The 19475-nt window shown below is 52.4% G+C and overlaps 1 protein-coding gene across 1 annotated transcript in view; it reads left to right on the forward strand.

Annotated features, from left to right (window-relative positions):
* Positions 1 to 8802: 8802 nt before the first annotated feature.
* The window catches only part of HCN2 (hyperpolarization activated cyclic nucleotide gated potassium and sodium channel 2), a 44560-nt gene continuing 33887 nt past the window's right edge, over positions 8803 to 19475 (forward strand). The window contains exon 1 of the mRNA XM_048830996.2: positions 8803 to 9164. Coding sequence (XP_048686953.2) covers positions 8827 to 9164 — 338 coding nt within the window. The 5' untranslated portion in view covers positions 8803 to 8826. The remainder of the gene's footprint in view (positions 9165 to 19475) is intronic.

Below are 19475 nucleotides of genomic sequence, written 5' to 3' on the forward strand. Positions count from 1 at the left end.
TCGGACAATCCCATCCCAGCCATGAGCCCTGCCAATGCCCCCTCTGCTGGTCTCCACTTAAGTGTGAAAGCGGGATTGGGCCCCTATCTTCTGTGTCACGTGCATTTGTACTGGGCCTTCATCCCCTCTGTCCTCCTCCTCCTCTTCTTTTCTCCATTTCCTGCTCTGCAGCTGCCGCCTGCCCTCTGTCTGCTCCAGCTGCCAGCAGTGAGCCTGGATCGTGCAAAGGGCCTAAATAGGGAAACAATAAGTGGATATTTATAACCCAGGTTTCAGGTTCAGCCCGTGGAGCTGGGAGGCAGAGAAACCACCTTGTGCTCAGGGCTGCTCTGTCAGCCCCTGACTGGTTTTTAAAATAGAAGAACTGTGTCCATTTTAGATCGGCTGCGGTTTTGCTTGCAGCCCAGAAGAAAGAAAAGATCAGAAGAGAAATAGCCCGGGCTGGAAGGAAGGTTCCTACAAGCTAATGATTGTTCCTCTTGGAAGCTGCGTCCACTCCCGAGTTCAGAGGTAAAGTGAAAGGGACAGAAATATCTCCAAGAGGCCAGAAAACAGTCTCGGGTGTGATGGTGCATCACACGCTCCAACTGATGCCATCTGTGCAGAGCTTGGCCGAAAATGCCAGTGCATGCTCACAAGGCAACCGGCTAACAACGGGGCTGGTTTGTTTCCGTTAAGAACTCTGCTCCTTCCAACGTGAGCTGCCATGTTTGCAGCAGAAAGGCAGTGTGGAACGCTGGCCGGGCCTCTTTTATGGCCCTGTTGTTTGACTTTGGGCAAGTCGCTTCTCTGTTTTCCCCCTCTCCCACCCATGTGTGTCTTGCCAAGGCTGCTTAGCACAGGAGGTGTCTCTCGCTGCCGGGCTCTGCTCTCAGCTGAGCTCTCTGACCCTGTAGTAATGGAAATAGTAAAACTCTGAAAGATTAACTCTATAAATGCTTCATCATCCAGAAAGACATTGTCATCACCCAGCCTTCCTCATCCAGAGGTAGCAAAGCGCGTTGCAAAAGGTCATGTCATCAGCCGCATGGTACAGGTGGGGAAACTGAGGCACGGAAGCGGGCGGGCGTGACTTGCCCAAGGTCACCCAGTGAGTCAGAGGCAGGACTAGGACGTCTTCATTGACTATGAAGTCCAGGATCCAAGTTCCCCACCTTGTGTTCTCATTTCCACCTGTATGGGATGGTCCCAACACAGGATTCTTCTGTTGCATCGATGGTAACGTTTCGTGCCAGGGTAACTGACACAAGATGCAGGGTGACTCAGTCCCTCAGTGCTGACCCTATTGCTATAACAAGGGGGCTAGATCCTCTGCACAGGCCCATTGACATCCAGGAGGGGATCTGTATCATGCTTATACCGGATCCAGCTTAGGAAGGTGAAGACTGGGCCGGAACTCTTAACTCGCTAAAGATCCCCTGAAAAATCCTACCAGGTAACTGACATGAACTTCATGCTAGGCCTTCTGTATGCACGCAGCACCAAAGCAGGCTAGTTATCTTGGTCTGGACCCCCTGGTCCCCTGCATCCCCCCCGCATGCTGCCTAATCTTGTGCTGCTCCAGCCCTCTTGTTATGGAGCGAGCAAGCAGTGCCCCCCACCTTGTCTGCCCTTTATGCTAACATGTGACGTGCCCAGGAGAGAGCCATACGAGGACACAGAGGGCCCAGCAGACAGCTCAGCATAATGAAAGCTCTGCCACAAAATGCTGTTGGCGAGGTGTGTGTGTGTGTAGGGAAGGAGGGTTAGATCAGCCAGATTTGCCTTTATAACCGTTGCTACGCTCTGTGCGGGCAGTGGGGAACTGGGGTTAGAGCCGCCAGCTTTCTCCTTTGTAACAGGCAAAAGGAGGGGAGGGAACTCTCCCGAGGTCCAGGCATGCTGGAAGGGACAGGATAAAGCCAACAGGCTGTTAGATTGGCTCAGTAATTCGGACACTCCTGCGGGGGGGCAGAGTGGAATTCTTCTGCACGAATTGTTGGGGGGACCCAAGTGGTGGATTCAAAGGGGCTGGGCTTTAACATGGGCACTTGACCTAGATCCCAGGAAGCGGCGGGAAGCAGCCAGCCCTAGAGTTCAGGGAACCAAGAGAGGAGCAAGTGGCACTCGGGGCCTGCCCCAAGGAGGATGAACATTACATCCCTCTGCAGTGTTGATGCAGGTGATGGCAAGAGATAGGCTGGACTAGCGGTTAGGGCACTCTCCTGGGGGACCTGGGTTCAATTCCCTGTTCTGCTGCAGACTTCCTGGATAACTTCAATCCATTTCTCCAGGCTGTACAATAGCTCTGCTCACAAACCCATACAAGAGCGGGAGGGGCTCAGATACCCACCAAAGGGTATTTGAAGATCCCCTGCGCTAGAAGTCTCTCTGCTCGTACCACCAGTGCCAGTTCCACTGCCAGCTCAGCTGTGCCATGGCCTGTAGCTGTAGTATCAGCCCTGGGGGGCACTGACTCTGGTCCTTGCCCTCTCTCCCCCCAGCCTGTTCGAAACAGGCCTCGCTGTGCTATAGCTGTGAATCTGCGTCCAGGAGACCAGCCAGGCTGGCAGTGTCAGGGGATGGGCTGAGAGACAGAGTGTGTCTCCTACGTCCCTCGGGAACGTGTGTGCATGTTTTTCCTTTTTCCTCTTATGTGCATCTGTGCACGCGCTTCTCTGTGCTCTTAGCTGCCCAAAGAGGCTTGCATGTAGTACATTGTTCAGCCACTAGATGTCTCTGGGTGCTATGTCGAATTCCAGACAATGGTCCCTGGTACACAAGGGAGACAAAGCTGGCACTCAAGCTGTGTGGAAGCCTGTCTGTGGTTTTCTTTCATAAATGCCTCCTGTGGTTCCACATACCATGACATCGCCCACTTCCCCACTGAGGCACATCAGTCTATGGTACTTATATGATCCCCATCAGCATGGTGATGCACTGAGCATCTCACAACACTCCTGTGAGGTACAGCAGGGCTATGATCCCCATTTTATAGATGGGAAACTGAGGCACAGAGAGACTGAATGACTTGCCGATCAAACAGAGGAGAAAAATGAACCCAGAAGTCCCAGGCTAGTGCCCTAACCTCTGGACCATCCTTCCTCACACTCACTCAGTCTCCTGCCTTTCCTTCTCCTCCTTTATCCTGGAGGGCTCTCATTAAGGCAGCTCTCTCTAATGCCTCTCTCCTTGCTGTCTAACCTGCTCCCTCCTCATCTGGTCTGTCTCTGGAAAGGTCAGATGATTCCAAACCCCTCCAGACTGCCACATGCAGCAACAGGAAGTTTTGCTACTGTGCAAACTGCCTCAACAAGGGCTGTCTGCAGTGAATGATCCTTTGTGAATCTCTTTGCTAGGCAAACACCTTGGTCCACAAGCCACCACTGGCACTAGGGGCTGAGCACATGGGGGCCCTTGGCTGGCTGTCCTCTTGTGACACACACACCGCTATCCGCAGCTGCCAGAAGGGACTATTGACCCCAAAAGTCTCCATAAAATCCAATCACCTTCAGGGTCTCCTCCCCCACTTCTCCTCCATCTCACACGCACCAGATGGCTAATGAGGTGAAGGCTGAGTTCAAGTCCAAAAGATTCTTCCCAGTGCAGCGTTGAGCCTAGGATGGTTTTCTCTGCGCGGTGTGTCCTGCTGTCTGGTTTGCTTTGGCTGTCTGTCCCTGGAATGTATTTGTTGGCAGGCCTGATAATGAGCCTGTAAACAAAGGATGCTGCTGGCACATGTGAGCCCTGCGTGTGTGATGGAGATGGGCAACCTGCTGCTCGCATGTGTGTGTTTATCCTTGTGTATGTGGTGCAGGTAATAGACTGGTGTGCGAGGGGGTGGGGGAGTCATGCCAGTTGCAGGGGGTGTGTCTGTGTGTAGAGCTGTGGGGGGGTAACACTGGCTATAGCACATGGTGAGTGTATATGTGTGTAGAAGGGGTGATGCATGGGGGTGGCTGTAGTGGGGTGATGCGGGGTGTAGCATGGGGGGTGGCTGTAGTGGGGTGATGCGGGGTGTAGCAAGGGGCTCTATGCATGAGCATGCATTTGGGCTCATGCCTGGTGTTGCGTGTAACTGTATCTGTGTGTGACTTAGGGAGCAGTGTAAAATACGAAAGGGTGTGTGTGGGGGGGTATGACAGGTTGGCTGAATCTCTCCTTGCCATGCAGGTTGCAGTGTGAGCGTGAAATGCAGCTTGTCCCAGATCCACAGGATTGGTGCTACGGCCCCAGCTTTGGAACAGTCTTCAGTGGGCCAGACACCCAAAGAGTGTCCCTCTTCCTCCAGGGTAAGCCATGCGGCTTCACTATCTCCTTGGGCTGGACCTCTGGGCCTTCAGCGCCCCTTCTTCACGCCGTGAGCTCCGTTCAGCCAGTCCAACAGAGACAGATTTGCCCACTCGTCAGGGATTAAAGCAGCTCACCCAGCCTTTGCAGTGACACGCACGTGGGTTTGCTAGTCACCTGGAACCCAGCATAGGAAGTCCTTAGGGTAGCCCAGAGAACTGAAGGTTAAAGCATAATCCATTGTGGTTGGCCCAGAGGCCAGCCAAGGTGTAGTGAATGCCTTGATTCCATCTCTGTCCATCTGACCTTCATCAGACTCCAGGGAGAGCCCTGGCTTCTTCCAGAAATCAGATCTTATCCCCCACCTCACACCTGCCAATCCTTTGATCTCACTTCCCTAAGGAAAGGTGGGGAAATCCATCTCCCTCTGGGGCCTTGGTTGCTAGGTGCCAATGCCCCAACATTTGCCACTGTCTTCTTAGATACTCCATTGATATGGAGACTAAGGCCCAGGGAGCTAGGTGACCCCACACCTATGTCTCCTAGCCTTCCCTGACAGCAAACAGTCCCCTGCCACCCACTGGGTAACAATGCCGCCCATAGGGGAAACTGAGGCACACACAGGACTCACAAAACTATTCCCACTTTGTCATACAGATTCCAGTCTAGTTTTGTGTCTCTGTGTGATGCAAGGGCCAGGCAGGCTGGTGTCTAGGTCCCACGGTGATGGGTGAGCTTGCAATGCCCTGAGATACCTGCCCAAGTGGTACTGGGCTCTTGCTTTGTGTCAAGTCATTTTCAGCCTTCCCTGTCCAGCAGTGGCAGATCCCTAGGGCTTCTTACATGCTGCCACAACTTGGCTTATTTTCTCTGGGCTGATGGACTCCTGAGCTTCCATGCCTGGGCCTCTATCACAGGAGAGGAGCTGAAATTCCCCACGGCTCTGTCCAGACCTCTCGGAAGCTCGGACTCTTTCCACAAACAAAACCCAAACTAGGAGGCTCAGAGTGAATATGAGTCTGATTCCCAGTTACTTCTGCACTTGGGGAACAAGGATGGGGTGGGGGCCGTTTAAAGTGTCTTTAAGCCACCTTTGCTCTTCCCTTATTCAGGGGCTGTTCAGAAACCTGCCCGGCCCCCAGTCTAAATGAGAGTCACAGCAGGGCTGCTGTAACTTGCGGTCTGCTTCCCTTGCCTCTCCGTGGGTTCTGGAAAGCAGAGAATACCTGCAGGGAAGTATGCTTTGGTCATGCCCCTGGAGCACCCACTCCACCAGGGACTGAGAGCAGGGCCAGTGTAGATCCCTTGTGCCTGTTCTGCACCAACTGGGGAGGCCATTTCCACCCACTTCAAGGCCATGGGCTTAGTGTAATCATGCCTATTGTTTCCTACCCGGCCTGCAGCCTAAATGAGAGCAATCACAGGGCTGCTCTAACCTACACTCTGCTTTCTTCGCCTCCCTATGGCTAGCAAGAACTTGGAGTCTTTCAGGTGAGATGTAAAAACTAAGGTCCTGACCACTTGAGTCCCCTACTTAAAATTCGACAGGCCCAGCCAATCTTCAGAGTGTTCAAAATCAGGCTCTGGCTCTGAATATTCCAGCTGGATCCCCTGGTCTCTAACTCCCCACCACCACTGCAGTTTCAAGCAGACAGTATTTTTCTGTCTTCCTTGTTCTAATTCACAGCGGGAGGTTGTGCTAGTCAATTGCTGCATCCCACCATGAAAGCAGCTGCATTTCAATGGTGGGTGTGAGGCAATTCCCGTGTATGCTCTAAAATGCTTTGCCTGTTTACTATTGTTGAGACTAAGCTGTGTCAACCCAGAGGTAATTCTGTAACAAACAAATGAGGAGATTGTACCATTCGGGAAACATACAGTCCATGTATATATCATGATCGATCCAGTGTGACTCCTCACCCTGCCTATTCCTGGCTATCCAGAGAAAGGGGAAAATTGGCCAACTAGTTCTTAAAATGTCTGCAACCCTCAAGGAATGTTTACATATTGCGCCATGAAGAAAGCTATTAATCTCCATTCCCTTCCAACCCAGGCCACGTTGGGAACCTGCAGCGGAAGGTGGGTCTGTCAATTTCAGGGCTGTGAGATCAGGAGTACTGCCTACAGTCAAATTCCCCCAGGAGTTATAAAGTGGATGATTAATGCCCATAGTTCTGTGTTCAACCCCAAAATGGCAGCAATCCTCCATAAAATGCACTTTTCTTCCAAACTGGATCCACTTATTACACATGCAAAGGTGGGCAAAGGATTCATATAAAACCCCAGGTGTGGGAAGACTAAATCTTTCCACAGTGTCACCTTTTCCCCGAGCCTTAGCTGTTTCCCGGGCAAGGCCAATGGTGCCCTGATTAACTCTGTTTAGCAGAGCAGCATCAGGCAGTGTCTAAGGATCTGCGAGTGGTTTCCATTATGAAACCTGGGTTTTATGGATCAGGGTCTCAACTGCAAAAATGGACATGATGGTGAATGAAGTCCCAGCCCCCAGCCAATCTGGCTGGTTTTAAGTCATCGAAAGTGTCAAACAAAGGGAAGGTCAATAGCGGGTGTGTCTGTCTATGAAAGTGCGGACCGTATGGGCTCCCTGTTTGTGCGTGTGTCAGAGCTGGTTAGTTTCTTAGCGTGAAATAGCTGCTAATCCTGTTGGCCCTGCAGAGCAGAGGGAGAGGGGCAGTGGACAGTGCACTGCACTATTATACAGGACTCTTGGGCTGTCACAAACTGCCTGGGTGACCATGGGCAAGTCATTTCCATTTCCTGCTCCGTGCCTCAGTTTCCCCATCTGTAAAATGGGGAGCGTGATGCTGACCTCCTTTGTAAAGCACTTTGAGATGACAGATGAACCCTTTATCAGGGCTGAAAAACGTTATTTTTTGCTTCATGCACCATCAAGAAAACTTGTCACCTGAATTCTGGCTGAATCTTCTGTTCCTTGTGGCAGTGAGGTCAACCACTGCAGAGTCTCCAGTTTCCAGGCTGAGTTTGCAGGGTGTAAAGTTAATTTAGGGTTGATAAATGGAGGAAAATTGGTCCAGAACAGCCTAGAGAAAGCCTACTGTGTGGGACTCCCGCCGCATGGTGTTCAGAGAGTCGTTTTTATAATTTTCTGGGCTGGCAGATTTCAAAACTGGGTTTGGTTTTTGTTTGAAATGGCAAAGTTAAGAAGATGTCAACTCTGGCGATTAAGTGACCTGCCCCGGGAGCCTGTGACAGAGCCAGGAACTGAATCCAGATTTCCTGCATCCCAGTCCAGTGTTTTAGCTGCAAGACCAGCTAAACGCATACTCATGCAGAGTAAGGACATTTTGCTGTAAGTACTTTGCCTCTGAATGCTTCCATCACCTAGACACTGGGTACAGCATGCACGGCCTCCAGCCCCTGCAGTTCCTCCTGCCAGGCCTCCTGTACGGCCATGAGGTAGCTGTTGTTTTAAACAAACATTTAAGGAGAGAAAATCAAACACAGTTGCTGGAAGGGACAGCACAAACGGGCCAAGGCTAATGCACTTTGGTGAGGCACAGACAGTAATTCCATAATCCTGCAGCCTGCCGCTGAGACCCTTGCAACTCGTGGCAGGGTCATCCTTAGCACTCCTGGACTTGGCTATCCTGGCCTCTGACACTGACAGGATTCTAGGCCTCCATGGGTTTGGGCCTCATGCACAACAGCTCAGCTGTTTGCTGGGGGTGGGGAGGGGGCTGTGCTGCATTGCTAAGGCCCGGCAGCAAGATGGGACTGCAGGGGGGACTGAAGGCTCAAACCTGAATTCTTTTTCCCTGTGGAACTTCTACCTCTCACATTTCCCTCCCAGCTTTTCACTCTTCTCTCCCCTCTGCCCATTCCTCCTGTCTTGCCTTATCCCTCCCTGGCCCTCATTTCACTGCTGCGTGCTTCTCTTTTATCCTCCCGGGGCCCTCCTCTCTCTCCTTTCTTTCTCCCTCCAGCATTCCCTTTCTCCTTGCCTTTCTTTCCACCTGCCACCCCCCTCCACTTGATTTCCCTTTCTCCTGTCTCTGTCCCTCTCTCGATTCCTTTCTTCAGTCTGATCCCTCTCCCTCTCCCCTTGTCTTACCCCTTCTCCTGCCTTATCCTACCCCTCCCTGTTCTTCACCCCTCCCCCCATCCCTCCTGCCTCCTTCCCCTTCTTCTCCTTGTCTCTCTCTCCATCCCTCCTGCCTCCTTCCCCCTCTTCTCCTCCTCGTCTCTCTCTCTCTCTCTCTCTCTCTCTCTCTCTCCCTCCCCATCCCTCCTGCCTCCTTCCCCTTATTCTCCTTGTCTCTCCCTCCTGCCCCTCTTCTCCTAGCCTCTGTCTCTCTCCCCGCCCCTCTCCCCGCCCCCGGCCGGGCTGGGCTCGCCACTCGCCGGCTGCGGCTCTCGGGCGGGCAGGGCGAGGGCGGCGGCGGCTGCAGCATGCGGACGGGCAGCGGCGGGGAGGCGGCTGCCGGCGGCGGCGGGGCGCCGGGCCCGGAGGAGCGGCCGGCGGCCGGGGAGGAGCCGGGCCCGGGGGCCAAGCGCGGGCAGCAGCTGCGGGGCGGCAGCATGGGCGGGCGGGCCGGGAAGGGCTCCCCGAACGGGGAGTGCCGGCGCGGGGAGCCGGAGGCCGAGCCGCCCCGCGAGCCCAAGGTCTCCTTCTCGTGCAGCGGGGCCGAGACCGAGAGCGGCTCCCCCGGGGGGCCGGACGGGGCCGGCGGGGAGGAGGGCGGCGAGCCCCGCGGCAGCCAGGCGAGCTTCATGCAGCGCCAGTTCGGGGCCATGCTCCAGCCCGGGGTCAACAAGTTCTCGCTGCGGATGTTCGGCTCCCAGAAGGCGGTGGAGCGGGAGCAGGAGCGGGTCAAGTCGGCGGGGGCCTGGATCATCCACCCCTACAGCGACTTCAGGTACCGGACCCTGGGGGGGGGGGTGAAGAGGGGAGAGGCCGGGATGGGGAGGGAAGAGAGGAGCAGGGAGGCTGGGGGGAAGAGGCCGGGGTGGGGGGGAGAGAGGGGCAGGGACCCCAGGTTGGGGAGGGTTGGGGGAAGGACCGGGACCATCCACCCCTACAGTGACTTCTGGTCCTAGACCCCCAGGGCAGATGGAGATCCTGGGGGGCAGGGAGCCTAGGCGTGCATACGGGGGTGGGGGAAAGAAGGGGGGCAAGATCAACCTTTCAGTGACCTCAAATACAGGGGGAGGCCAGGGAGGGATGCGGGGGGAAAAGAGGGGCAGAGAGCCCAGGGGGGTGAACCTGGGATGGGGGAGGGGGAAGAGAGAGACAGGGAGCCCAGGTTGGGGGAGGGAACAGGACCATCCACCACTACAGCGACTTCAGGTTCTGGGGGAGCCCGAGGCCAGAGGGGCAGGGGGACCGGGTTTATCTCCTTCCCCCCTCCCCTCACCCCATCCCACTGATCAGCCCCTCCAGGGTGGGGAGGCGGCTGAGCACCAGGGGGAGAGGCCAGGGCTGGCTGAGAGGCTGGGCGACACTTTGGTGAGAGGGCACCTTGAGCTGTGCCTGGAGAGTGGAGGGGCTGAGAGGAGCTCGGGCTCCGTTTTACACCTTCCCCTCCTGTCTGGCCCTGGGGGCACGGGGTCCCTGATCCCCAGCTGAAGCAGCTGCAAGAGCCCCACAGAGCCCCATCTGAGCGGGCACCAGGCCTCCGGCATCCCTTGGGGACAGGGAGTGAGGAATCCAAGCTGGGTGCCTTTGACAAGGGCATCCCTTCGCCTTGCCCCTGGGCCGGGCTTTTCCTCCGCCCAGGGAGGCCTCTGAACTTCTTTGCCCTCCCACCCAGGTGCCTGTAACCAAACAGGAAGCCATCACAGTGACCCAGCAGTGTTCAGAGACCCAGCTTTGTCCACGGTCACTCCCAGAGAGGCAGAAATGGGAAGGCAGCTGCAAGGAGCAGGAATAAAATGTGGCCCAGCCCAGTGGGCGATGGTGCCCCCCCCGTCCCCCTCCCCGTCTAACATTTCACAGCTGGTGCAGGGAAGCTGCACCTCTTAGGGCAATCTCCTTCTCCCTGCCATCAGCACTGGGCTGGCCACGTAAACGGAGCGGTGGAAGGTGGGGTGAGCATAGCAGCGGCCGAGGATCTGGCCTCTCCCCTTATTTAAACATCAGTGATGCAGCAGCTTTGTGTCTCTCTCTCTGCCCCTCTCCCCCCCTGCACTACAGGATGTTTTAATGAGGCCAGACTGTGTTCCTAGCTTTAATTCTCCAAGGTGGGTGAAGCCAGGTCCTCAGTGCCGAGGGTTTCCAGCAAGATTTTTTCATCCAGCGCCATGGGACTAGAGCCCCTTGGGTGTCACAAAGCAGAACGCAAGCTACTGCAGCAGTGTCTGTGTCCTTTCCATCTGGCGTGTCATACAGTATTCTGTCCCCGTCCCCCCCAAGCCTCCTTTGCCAAGCCCTCGGGAGAGCTTTGAATGCTCCCAGTGTTTGCAGAGTTAAATTCAAGCTGCTCGGGGGGTGGGGGGGGGGAGATCTGATCAAATATTGTACAGCTATGTGGGTTTTTGCAGTTGTTATTGGGGGGCTGAAAAGTGGCCCACGACCCACACTCTCAAAGGCAAAAGACTGCACAGAAGATGCAGCGGTCACCAGACATCTGGGTGCTCAAGCCCGCTTAGGTACCATTTTCTTCCTCCTTCCCTTGCTGTTCCTGCTCTACCTGCATCTCTCTCCGGCAGCATTTTGTAAGTTGGTGGCTGGAGGGGGTCTAACAGCAATGCCGGCTGTCTCCACCTCTGGAGAGGAGGAGATCCAGAGCACCCATGCAGTGGACAGACAGTCTTGTAGTTCGTTCCAGCCCCTCTGTCGTGGTAGCCGCTTAACCTTGTTTCCTGAACCACCGGGCTCTTTTATTTCCTTCATGGTTCTGCTGCTGTTTTCTGTCTGTTTATATGGGCATCTCGGCAGAGGATTGAACTGGGTTCCAAAGCTGTGTGTGGGGATTTTGGAGGATCTTCCTTATTATTAATCCCAGGGGTCGCCGTGTTCGTCTGGATCCACAGGAGTGGCAGAGTCCTGTGGCACCTTATAGACTAACAGACGTATTGGCGCAGAAGCTTTCGTGGGTAATCACAGGACTCTTTGCCGCTTTTACTTATTATTTGTATCCTAACAGCACCTGCAAGATCAGGGCCCCGTGGTGCTAGGGGCTGTACAAATATGTAGTGGGAGATTGTCCTTGCCCCCAAAGAGACAGGGCAGACAAAGGGTGGGAGGAGAATCCGGGGGAAACAATTTGGCTGAGGTCGTACAGCAGGCCAGTGTCCTAGCAAGGGATGGAACTTGGGTTTCCTGACTCCCAATGGAGAGGGGGCACTGGATTGGATCGGGCTGTGGTTTTTGGAGGTACAGACTGTCTGGTAGGTGACCTCTGGTTACATGCTTGCCGCAGTGCATGTCAATTTTTCTGTAGTGTTTCCCCAGTTCAGAAGACTGTAGCTCCTGTCTGCTGACTGTGATTCCTTACAGGAATTCTCCAGCAGGTCCTATCCAGTGGATCCCCTTCCCGCACTCCCCATGGTGTGGGTCCCTCTCAGGGAAGGGGCCATATATGCTGCAGGGCTGAAACATGACTGACATACTCAGAGGAAAGGCTCCCTGATATATGGCCTTCACTAATCCCATTCTAACAACCTGTAGGGTCATTAATCTTTTTCTATGAGTCTCTGTTGTAGCGAGCTCTATCTTTGCCCTCCTTGTCAATTACCACCACACACCATTTGTCTTGAGGCATTAATGCAGAACAAGCAGCTAACATAAAAAGCGTGATTCGCACCAGTGTAGAAGGGAAGGATCGACTCCATAGAAATCAATTCAGTCCCAGTGGTTTCAGGTCAGAATTTGCCCCTGAGTGTCTCTCTCCCCTGTTCCCCCCCCCCCCACCTTCATTCCATTTGTCGTAGCTTTGTTCTAACGTTATCTGGGGTGGTGCGTTTAAATGATATTAGACCACAACTTGCATTGAGATCTGTTTCATCTTGACATTGTAGTCTCATCTCCATTGTCTGTCTTGACCTTGTCATAATGAGATCACTGTGGCAATGCTCGGGCTGTGTTTAAGAGAATTAGTAATGAATAGTACCATGAAGAACACACTTGCTCCCCATGGGCTATTTCTCGCAGTCAGACGTTGGGACCATTTCTAAGCATTTCTTTAAAATTGTGTTTTAACAAGAGCCGAGGGCAGACAGTGCCTTGCACTTTTGTGGCTCTTTTGTTCAGTGCTCTGCAAACACTATCCATTGTGCGGCTCCACTCCCCAGTGAAACATCTCCTCCTCTTCTATCCCATTTTACGGGAGACAAGACACTGAAGTCCCTGATTCTGCAATGGGCTCGGTGTCCGCAAATCCATGTCCTGGTTACAGAAACTCCGGATGCCAGGGGGGTTCTGCCTGGGCACCAGGCTTTGCTCTTTCAGAGCTCCTGGCAGAAATGGGGACTACGAGATTTGCCCAAGATTATGCAGTGAGTCAGTGTTAGAATTGGGAATAAAAATCCATGTGTGTGTTGTTGTGATGTGCTTCAATCACAAGGTCATCTGGTAGGCAGCAACGAGGGCAAAGAACGGAGGCAAGAGCACTGGTTCCGTTCCCAGTTCTGCCACCATCCTGCTGTGTGACCATGGGCACATCACTTCCTCTCTGTGTTTTTTTTTTTCCCCCTCCCACTCTTTGTCTGTTTTGTTTATTTAGGCTATAAACCCTTTGTGGACAGGGACTCATTCGCTAGTATCTAGTGCAATGGCTTCTGCTCTCACCTGGGGCCTTTAGGTGCAGAATAAAAAGAACAAATACACTGATTTGATACATACACAGAGAGAGCAAAATCCGTGAAGAATTTATCTCAGAAATCATATCAAGGTGCATACAGATTTGGCTTTATTTGATTTCCACTCTACATGCGGTTTCTCATCCCAAAATCTGATCAGGATAATGGAATATGTTTCCAGCAATGTTTTTCTTGCAAGATCCATTTTCTCATTTTAAGATAAAATCATTCCCATCTGCATATGTGACATCACTTCATAATCGCACCCATTTGCAGAATGTATCTCATCACGGGCAGAGCACTATAATTATTCATGCAAAATGCAAGGGGGAGATATGCTCGAGGAGCTAAAGTTCCTATTTACACAAATATTGAATTACTAGGAGGCAACAGGGTGGCTGTTTCCTATCACTAGTTGCAAATCTGATAAAAACCTTGTAAATTACATGCTGAAACATACAATGCAGAATTGACCCACCCAGTGATGAGCTGTCTTGTGTTACCCTCTCCATTTATTTCCTGTTCCTGGTGCCTTTTAAAAAGTGTCTAGTTAGCACTTTTATCCCCAGTTGAAGCTAAATTTTTAAAGCTAAGATGGGACAGATAACTAAGAGTCAGGACTTATGGGTTCTATTCCCAGTTCTGCTGTGGCCTTGGGCAAATTGCTTAATTTCTCTAAGCCTCAGTTTATCTTGTTTATCTGTAAAATTGAGACATAGGAGGGTCGGGAGATGTAATACACCAAAGCATGTTTGCTAAATGCTTTGAGATCTGTGGATTTATAAGACACTATAATAGCACCAAGTGTTGTTATAAAAGAATTTTACAGCCAGCCGGTAGGAACAAACACACTGGGCAGACACAAGGACCATCTAGTATAGTATCCTGTTTCTGACAGGGGCTAGTGCCAGGTGCTACAGAGGAAGGCGCAGGAAACCCCACAGTAGACAGATGTGGAATAATCTGTCCCCACGTTAGGGTGCATCCTGATTTCTAGTAGTTAGAGCTTGGTTTAAGTCCTGAAGCATGCATACAACCCCGGAACGTTAGAAACGAGAGCAATACGCTTTGGATGAGTCAGTTAGTTGCAGTGGCAAATGTGTGTGTGTCTCTGTATTTGCTTTGGGACTGTCTGGTGTAGATATACTCGGAGTTTACTCGGAGGATCAAAAATTGCCAAAGGAGTGACTGGGAGTCCTGTAATCTGACTCAAAGGCACCATTTCCCTGCAACTGCAGATGGGAAATAAACCTGAGCAAGATGCTTTCCCAGCAGGACCTCACCCAAAAGAAAACCCTGCAATGGCTTTGGAACTACCAGGCAGGGCTATGTCAAAGCAAGTGTTATGGCAGGTGTGTGTTTTAGATAAACAATTTTGTGCCAATTAGCTGAACCCTTTATACCCATGGCAAGTTGCCCATGTGGCTTTTGATGCTGCAAAGCATGCAGCTGCTGCTCTAGTGGTCTTTACCAGAATTTGTGTTGCTTCCCTGGGATGTCTGGCCTGTTGTTTCTGGTGGTGGTGTTTTTAAAGGGACATCTTAGCTGCATATTTATATGATGCCCTCTCTCTCTCTGAGCTGAGAGACCACTCTGATGAACTGGTTATTACTGATATCCTTGGTGATTCTTCCTTGCTGTGGAATTAATGCAAAGTGGTCATAATTGATAGACGGGAGACAGACTTAGTAGTTTGTTCATCAGGAACATGAGCTAGCAGCTACTGCTTCAGGGACATGTTTTAAAGGTTTGGAAACTTTTTTTTAATGACTGCTAAGAATGCTGCAAAGCAACCCCCAAAGGATCGGTAAAGGAAATTGGTAACCAATGAAATGTCACACACAGCTGTGTTGGAAACCTTGTGTACTTGACTATTTGAGATTGGGTTCAATAATGTAGGGCTCACTGTATCTTAAAACACCTGGGCCAAACTTTTCAAACCTGGTTCCTACAGTTAGGCTCCTAAACCCACTTAAATAAGTGGCCCGATTCCTTTTTTCAAAAGCGGTGATGGCCCACTGCTCCCATGGACTTCTGTTGGATATGTGGGTGTGCAGCATTTCTGAAAAACAGGCTGTTTGTACTTAGGTACCTCAATATTGATATAGGAGCCTAACCTTAGACAACTGGTATGACACTTTTGGCCTTAGGGCCTCATCTAAAAGGTGCTGAGGATGTGGGGGCTCAGCACTCCTGAAAATCAGGACCTTGCTCTTTGTGTCTTTAAATCCTTATTTATCCTGATGGCTATTAATCTTCAAGCAGCATCATGGCTAATTAAACATTGCATTGGTTAATGGTAGGGGGGATGACTCGCGTAATAGAAGGGAAAGAACCGGCATGTGTTGCTTGTTTACTCTTTTGACTCACCCTAAAATTTCTGCTTTCTGCACTCTGGTAATGAAGCATATTTTAGGCTGGACTGGAAAAATATTTGATGATTGCTTGCACTGTTTCATTTTCTCTGGCATTCTGTTGCTGGGGTTTAGTTTACAAATGTTCCCTGCTCTGAATCTCTGACCACGGTGAGCTGTCCTTGGTGCTGAATTCTAATGCGCTTGCGATTTCTGCCCAGGAGGAATCATACCATAGAATCAGAGGACTGGAAGGGACTTTGAGAGGTGATCTAGTCCAATTCTCTGCACTCATGGTAGGACTAAGTTTTATCCAGACCATCCCTGACAGGTGTTTGTCCAACCTGCTCTTAAAAATCCCCAATGATGGAGATTCCACAACCTCCCTAGGCAATTTATTCCAGTTCTTAACCACCCTGACCGTTAGGAAGTTTTTCCTAATGTCCAACCTAAACCTCCCTTGCTCCCATTTAAGCCCATTGCTTCTTGTCCTATCCTCAGAAGTTAAAGAGAACAATCTCTCTCCCTCCTCCTTGTAACAACCTTTTATGTACTTGAAAACTGTTCTCATGTCCCCTCTGTCTTCTCTTCTCCAGACTAAACAAACCCAGTTTTTTCAATCTGCCCTCATAGGTCATGTTTTCTAGTCCTTTAATCATTTGTGTTGCTCTTCTCTGGACTTTCTCCAATTTGTCCACATCTTTGCTGAAACGTGGCGCCCTGAACTGGACACAACACTCCAGCTGAGGCCTAATCGGCGCGGAGTAGAGCGGAAGAATCACTTCTCGTGTCTTGCTTACAGCACTCCTGCTAATACATCCTAGAAGCAGTGCTTGTAGGGGGAATGGGGATGACCTGATGGCTTGCTCTGTTGTTGTTGCGTCTGCAGTCTTGAAATTCCAGTGGCAAAATTAAAAAGGATTAGTGCAAACTTCTGCAGCAGGCTTCTGCGCCGAGGGAGTCGAGAACTCTGAAGCCTCTGGGACAAGTAACTCCCTTCCCACCGTTCCCTGAGAACACTGGCATTGGCCGTGCTGTTTTTATTTACGATTTGTATTGGGGTAGGCCTGCTGTCGTGGGCCAGGACCTCATTGTGTTAGGTGTTGTGCAAACACAACAAAAAAGCACAGGCCCTGTCCCACAGAATTTGCAATCCATTGTCTTCATAATCTTGTATTCTCTCCTGAGCGTTGGGTTTCTGTTAAGTCAGGGAGCAGGGTGCCTAATGGAAGAGGTGCCCAGAATTTACATGCTCATATCCCATCTTTAATCGCTTTTAAAACTATATTTTCAGTAGTGTGGAATGGATCCCTCCTTCCACGTGCTCACTCTCCCCTGAGGAATACTTACTAACTTGCTTTACCCAGCTCTGCTATGCGATTACACAGCATAACTCTTCTGAAAACACAGTAAGTGATCAGGGCTGGTTTGTCAGTCTCAGTGGGCCATATTTGGCCCTGATTCCCATGGGGTTGCAATGGGATTCAGGTCAGAGGAGAATTTTTCCCCGTGTGTCTAGATTTATTCTCTCCGTTTTTCACAGCTCTGCTTGGCTAATGCCCACTGGGACTTGCAGTGTAAAGAGGGGTCAGTTTACAATGAGCCCTCAGCTGCGCACCTGGTTCTGCCACTGATTCATTACCTGACCTTGGGTGAGTCCCTGAACCTCTCTGGGCCAAACTTTCCTTCGAAAGAGCTCTGTTTCCAGTTAGGCACCTGAATTGGTGGCCAAATTCTCCCAAGAGCCCCATGCATCGGGTGCTGGGCAGCTCTGGCCAACTCTTTAGGGGCCTGCACGGGGGAGGAGCAGTTCTGAAAATCTGTCTCCAGTTGTGGGTGCTGAGCCCTTGGCAATCTGGCCCTGAGCTACATTGGGGGATCTGCCCCTCTGTTCCCCCCATCAAATGGCACGATGTTCCTTTCCTCCCCGGGGTGCTGTTAGACTCAATGAATTCTCTGTAAAGCACTTAAAGACTGGCTCTGAAGCATTATGGTGGGAGTTCTGTTCCCAGCCAGTAACGCAAGATATTGCCCCCTCCATCTCTAGCCTCGTGGAGGAAGACTTCTTCCTTCAGTCTATCAGCCGTTTCATTCGCCCCAGATCTTCCACCTCTCGGCTACACCCCCAAGTGCCAGCCTGGAGCCTGGTCTACCAGAGCCACTGCAGGTCTCTAAATACTCAGTTTGCAAGAGCTTTTCCATTGCCTCCATCACTTGCCTCGTGTCCCGGCCAGCGAGCGCTGTGGGGCCTCTTGGCGTTGTGTGAACGAGGCTGGCTGCCGGCCACCCTGAGCGTTGGCGCCAAGTGGCTGGGCATGCCCGGAAAGTGAGCCAGAGGCACGCGGGCGGAGGCCAGGACAGAAAGTTTTGCTTCGGCGGGTCCCCTGGAATCCTGAGCATTTTGCTGCAAACTCGCCGGGCAGAGCTACCCTCGAGAGTCTTTGGGGTGTTTTTGGATCTAGCGTGTAGAATTTGGGGCAAGGGGGCGAGATGGCTTGTGCAGTTGTTAATGGATCTGGGGGCCTTTCACCTCCATCAGTCTCCCCCTACTCCAGCGTTCCCTGAACTCTAAGTCCCCCCTGGGACTTTGAAGAGGAAGGGGGGTGGTCTTGCGGTTAAGGTGCGACATAGGAATTTGGGAGCCCTGGGTTCGCTTCCCGCTCTCTGCCTCAGGTGTCTGTTGGTAGAATGGGGATAATACCTGAGTCGCGGGACTACCTTCGCTCCTACAGGTGAGGCACTCGGATACTGTGATCTCTGGGTAGCTGGAATCCCAACCACGTACTCGCCCCCTGAGGGGGTCCTGGTGGAGCTCTCTTGCCACCCGTCGCTACCTCTTTGACTGGCCAGAGGGGGACCCTGAGACCCAGAGAGATGAGGTGACTTGCTCAAGGTCATACAGGAAGGCTGAGGCAGAGCTGATAATAGAAACCAGGCGCCCCAGTACGAAGCCACTAGACCATACTGCCTCTTTCTCCTCTCCGCTGTGTCTACTCCCTCTGCAGCCTCTGGGGATAATTGAAGGGTACCTTGGAGACGCACGCCTCACTGTGCTCTGACGTCATAATTGTGCAGCGGTGACCTCACTAACTCTTGCCTTGGTAACGTCTCAGGTGCAGGCTGTCGCTGGAGAACGGCCAGGGGGCTGGCTGCAAAAGGACTTCAGCTTTTCCCTTTGAAAGATGCAGGTTCACCTCTATTCACGTGCCAGCCTTTATCGGGGCGGGGGGAGGAGGAGAGCCAGCCCCCCTCCCCCAAATGTACACTAGCTCCTCAGCCAGCAGTGACCATGTATCCGTCTGCTCCCCCTCTCTGGGTTTTCAGTGGCTTGCGCCTGCCTTTGCTTGGGTCCTGCGGCTTTGAGACCTTTTTTTGCGGCGAGGTGCCCCCAGGAACTGCACGAATAAATTGCCATCGTTCGCTGCCGTGATGCCATCCCTGCCGTCTCCTGTGCAGAAAACGAGGGTCGTCGGCGCCGCAGCACCATGCCCGGCGGCAAAAAATGCATCCCGGCCCCGTGTCGTTATCTTAGCGAGCCAGGTGTCTGGTGCACGGGGGACAAGAGGCTGGGAATTAGCCGACACGGCCAATTGCTCAGAGACCCCCTGAGGTCAGACAGAGGGCCGGCCCACTGGCTGCGTTCCTTGATTCAGAGAGAGAAGGGTGTGCAAGGGTTTTTCTTTAGCATCGGCCTGTTAAACCCGCAGCGGTCTCTCTGTGCCCCCAGCCCCCCTGCGCAGACACATGATTGCTCCGCTGCCAGGGGTTGGTGCGTTCCCTGAGCGAGTGAGCACCATGTTAACGAGGAGACGGGAGCAGCATGCTGATGTTAGGATGGGACTGTGGGTCTCTGCTTCAACCTTGCAGGCACCTGGGAAAGGTCGTTCCTGGCCTGAAGGTGCGGGGAAGGGCTGGGGGAGTTGGGGACGGGTAGAAAACACACTGGGGAGGCGAGAGTAGACCCTCCCCCTGCCTCTCTCCTTCTGACGGAGGTTGCAGGAAGCATTGGCTTAAGCTGCAGTTGTACGTGATTCAAACCAGCGTATGCCCAGCCTCTCTCTGGAGGCAAAAGCA

Source organism: Caretta caretta, chromosome 25, assembly GCF_965140235.1.
Source record: "Caretta caretta isolate rCarCar2 chromosome 25, rCarCar1.hap1, whole genome shotgun sequence".
NCBI lineage: Eukaryota > Metazoa > Chordata > Testudines > Cheloniidae > Caretta > Caretta caretta.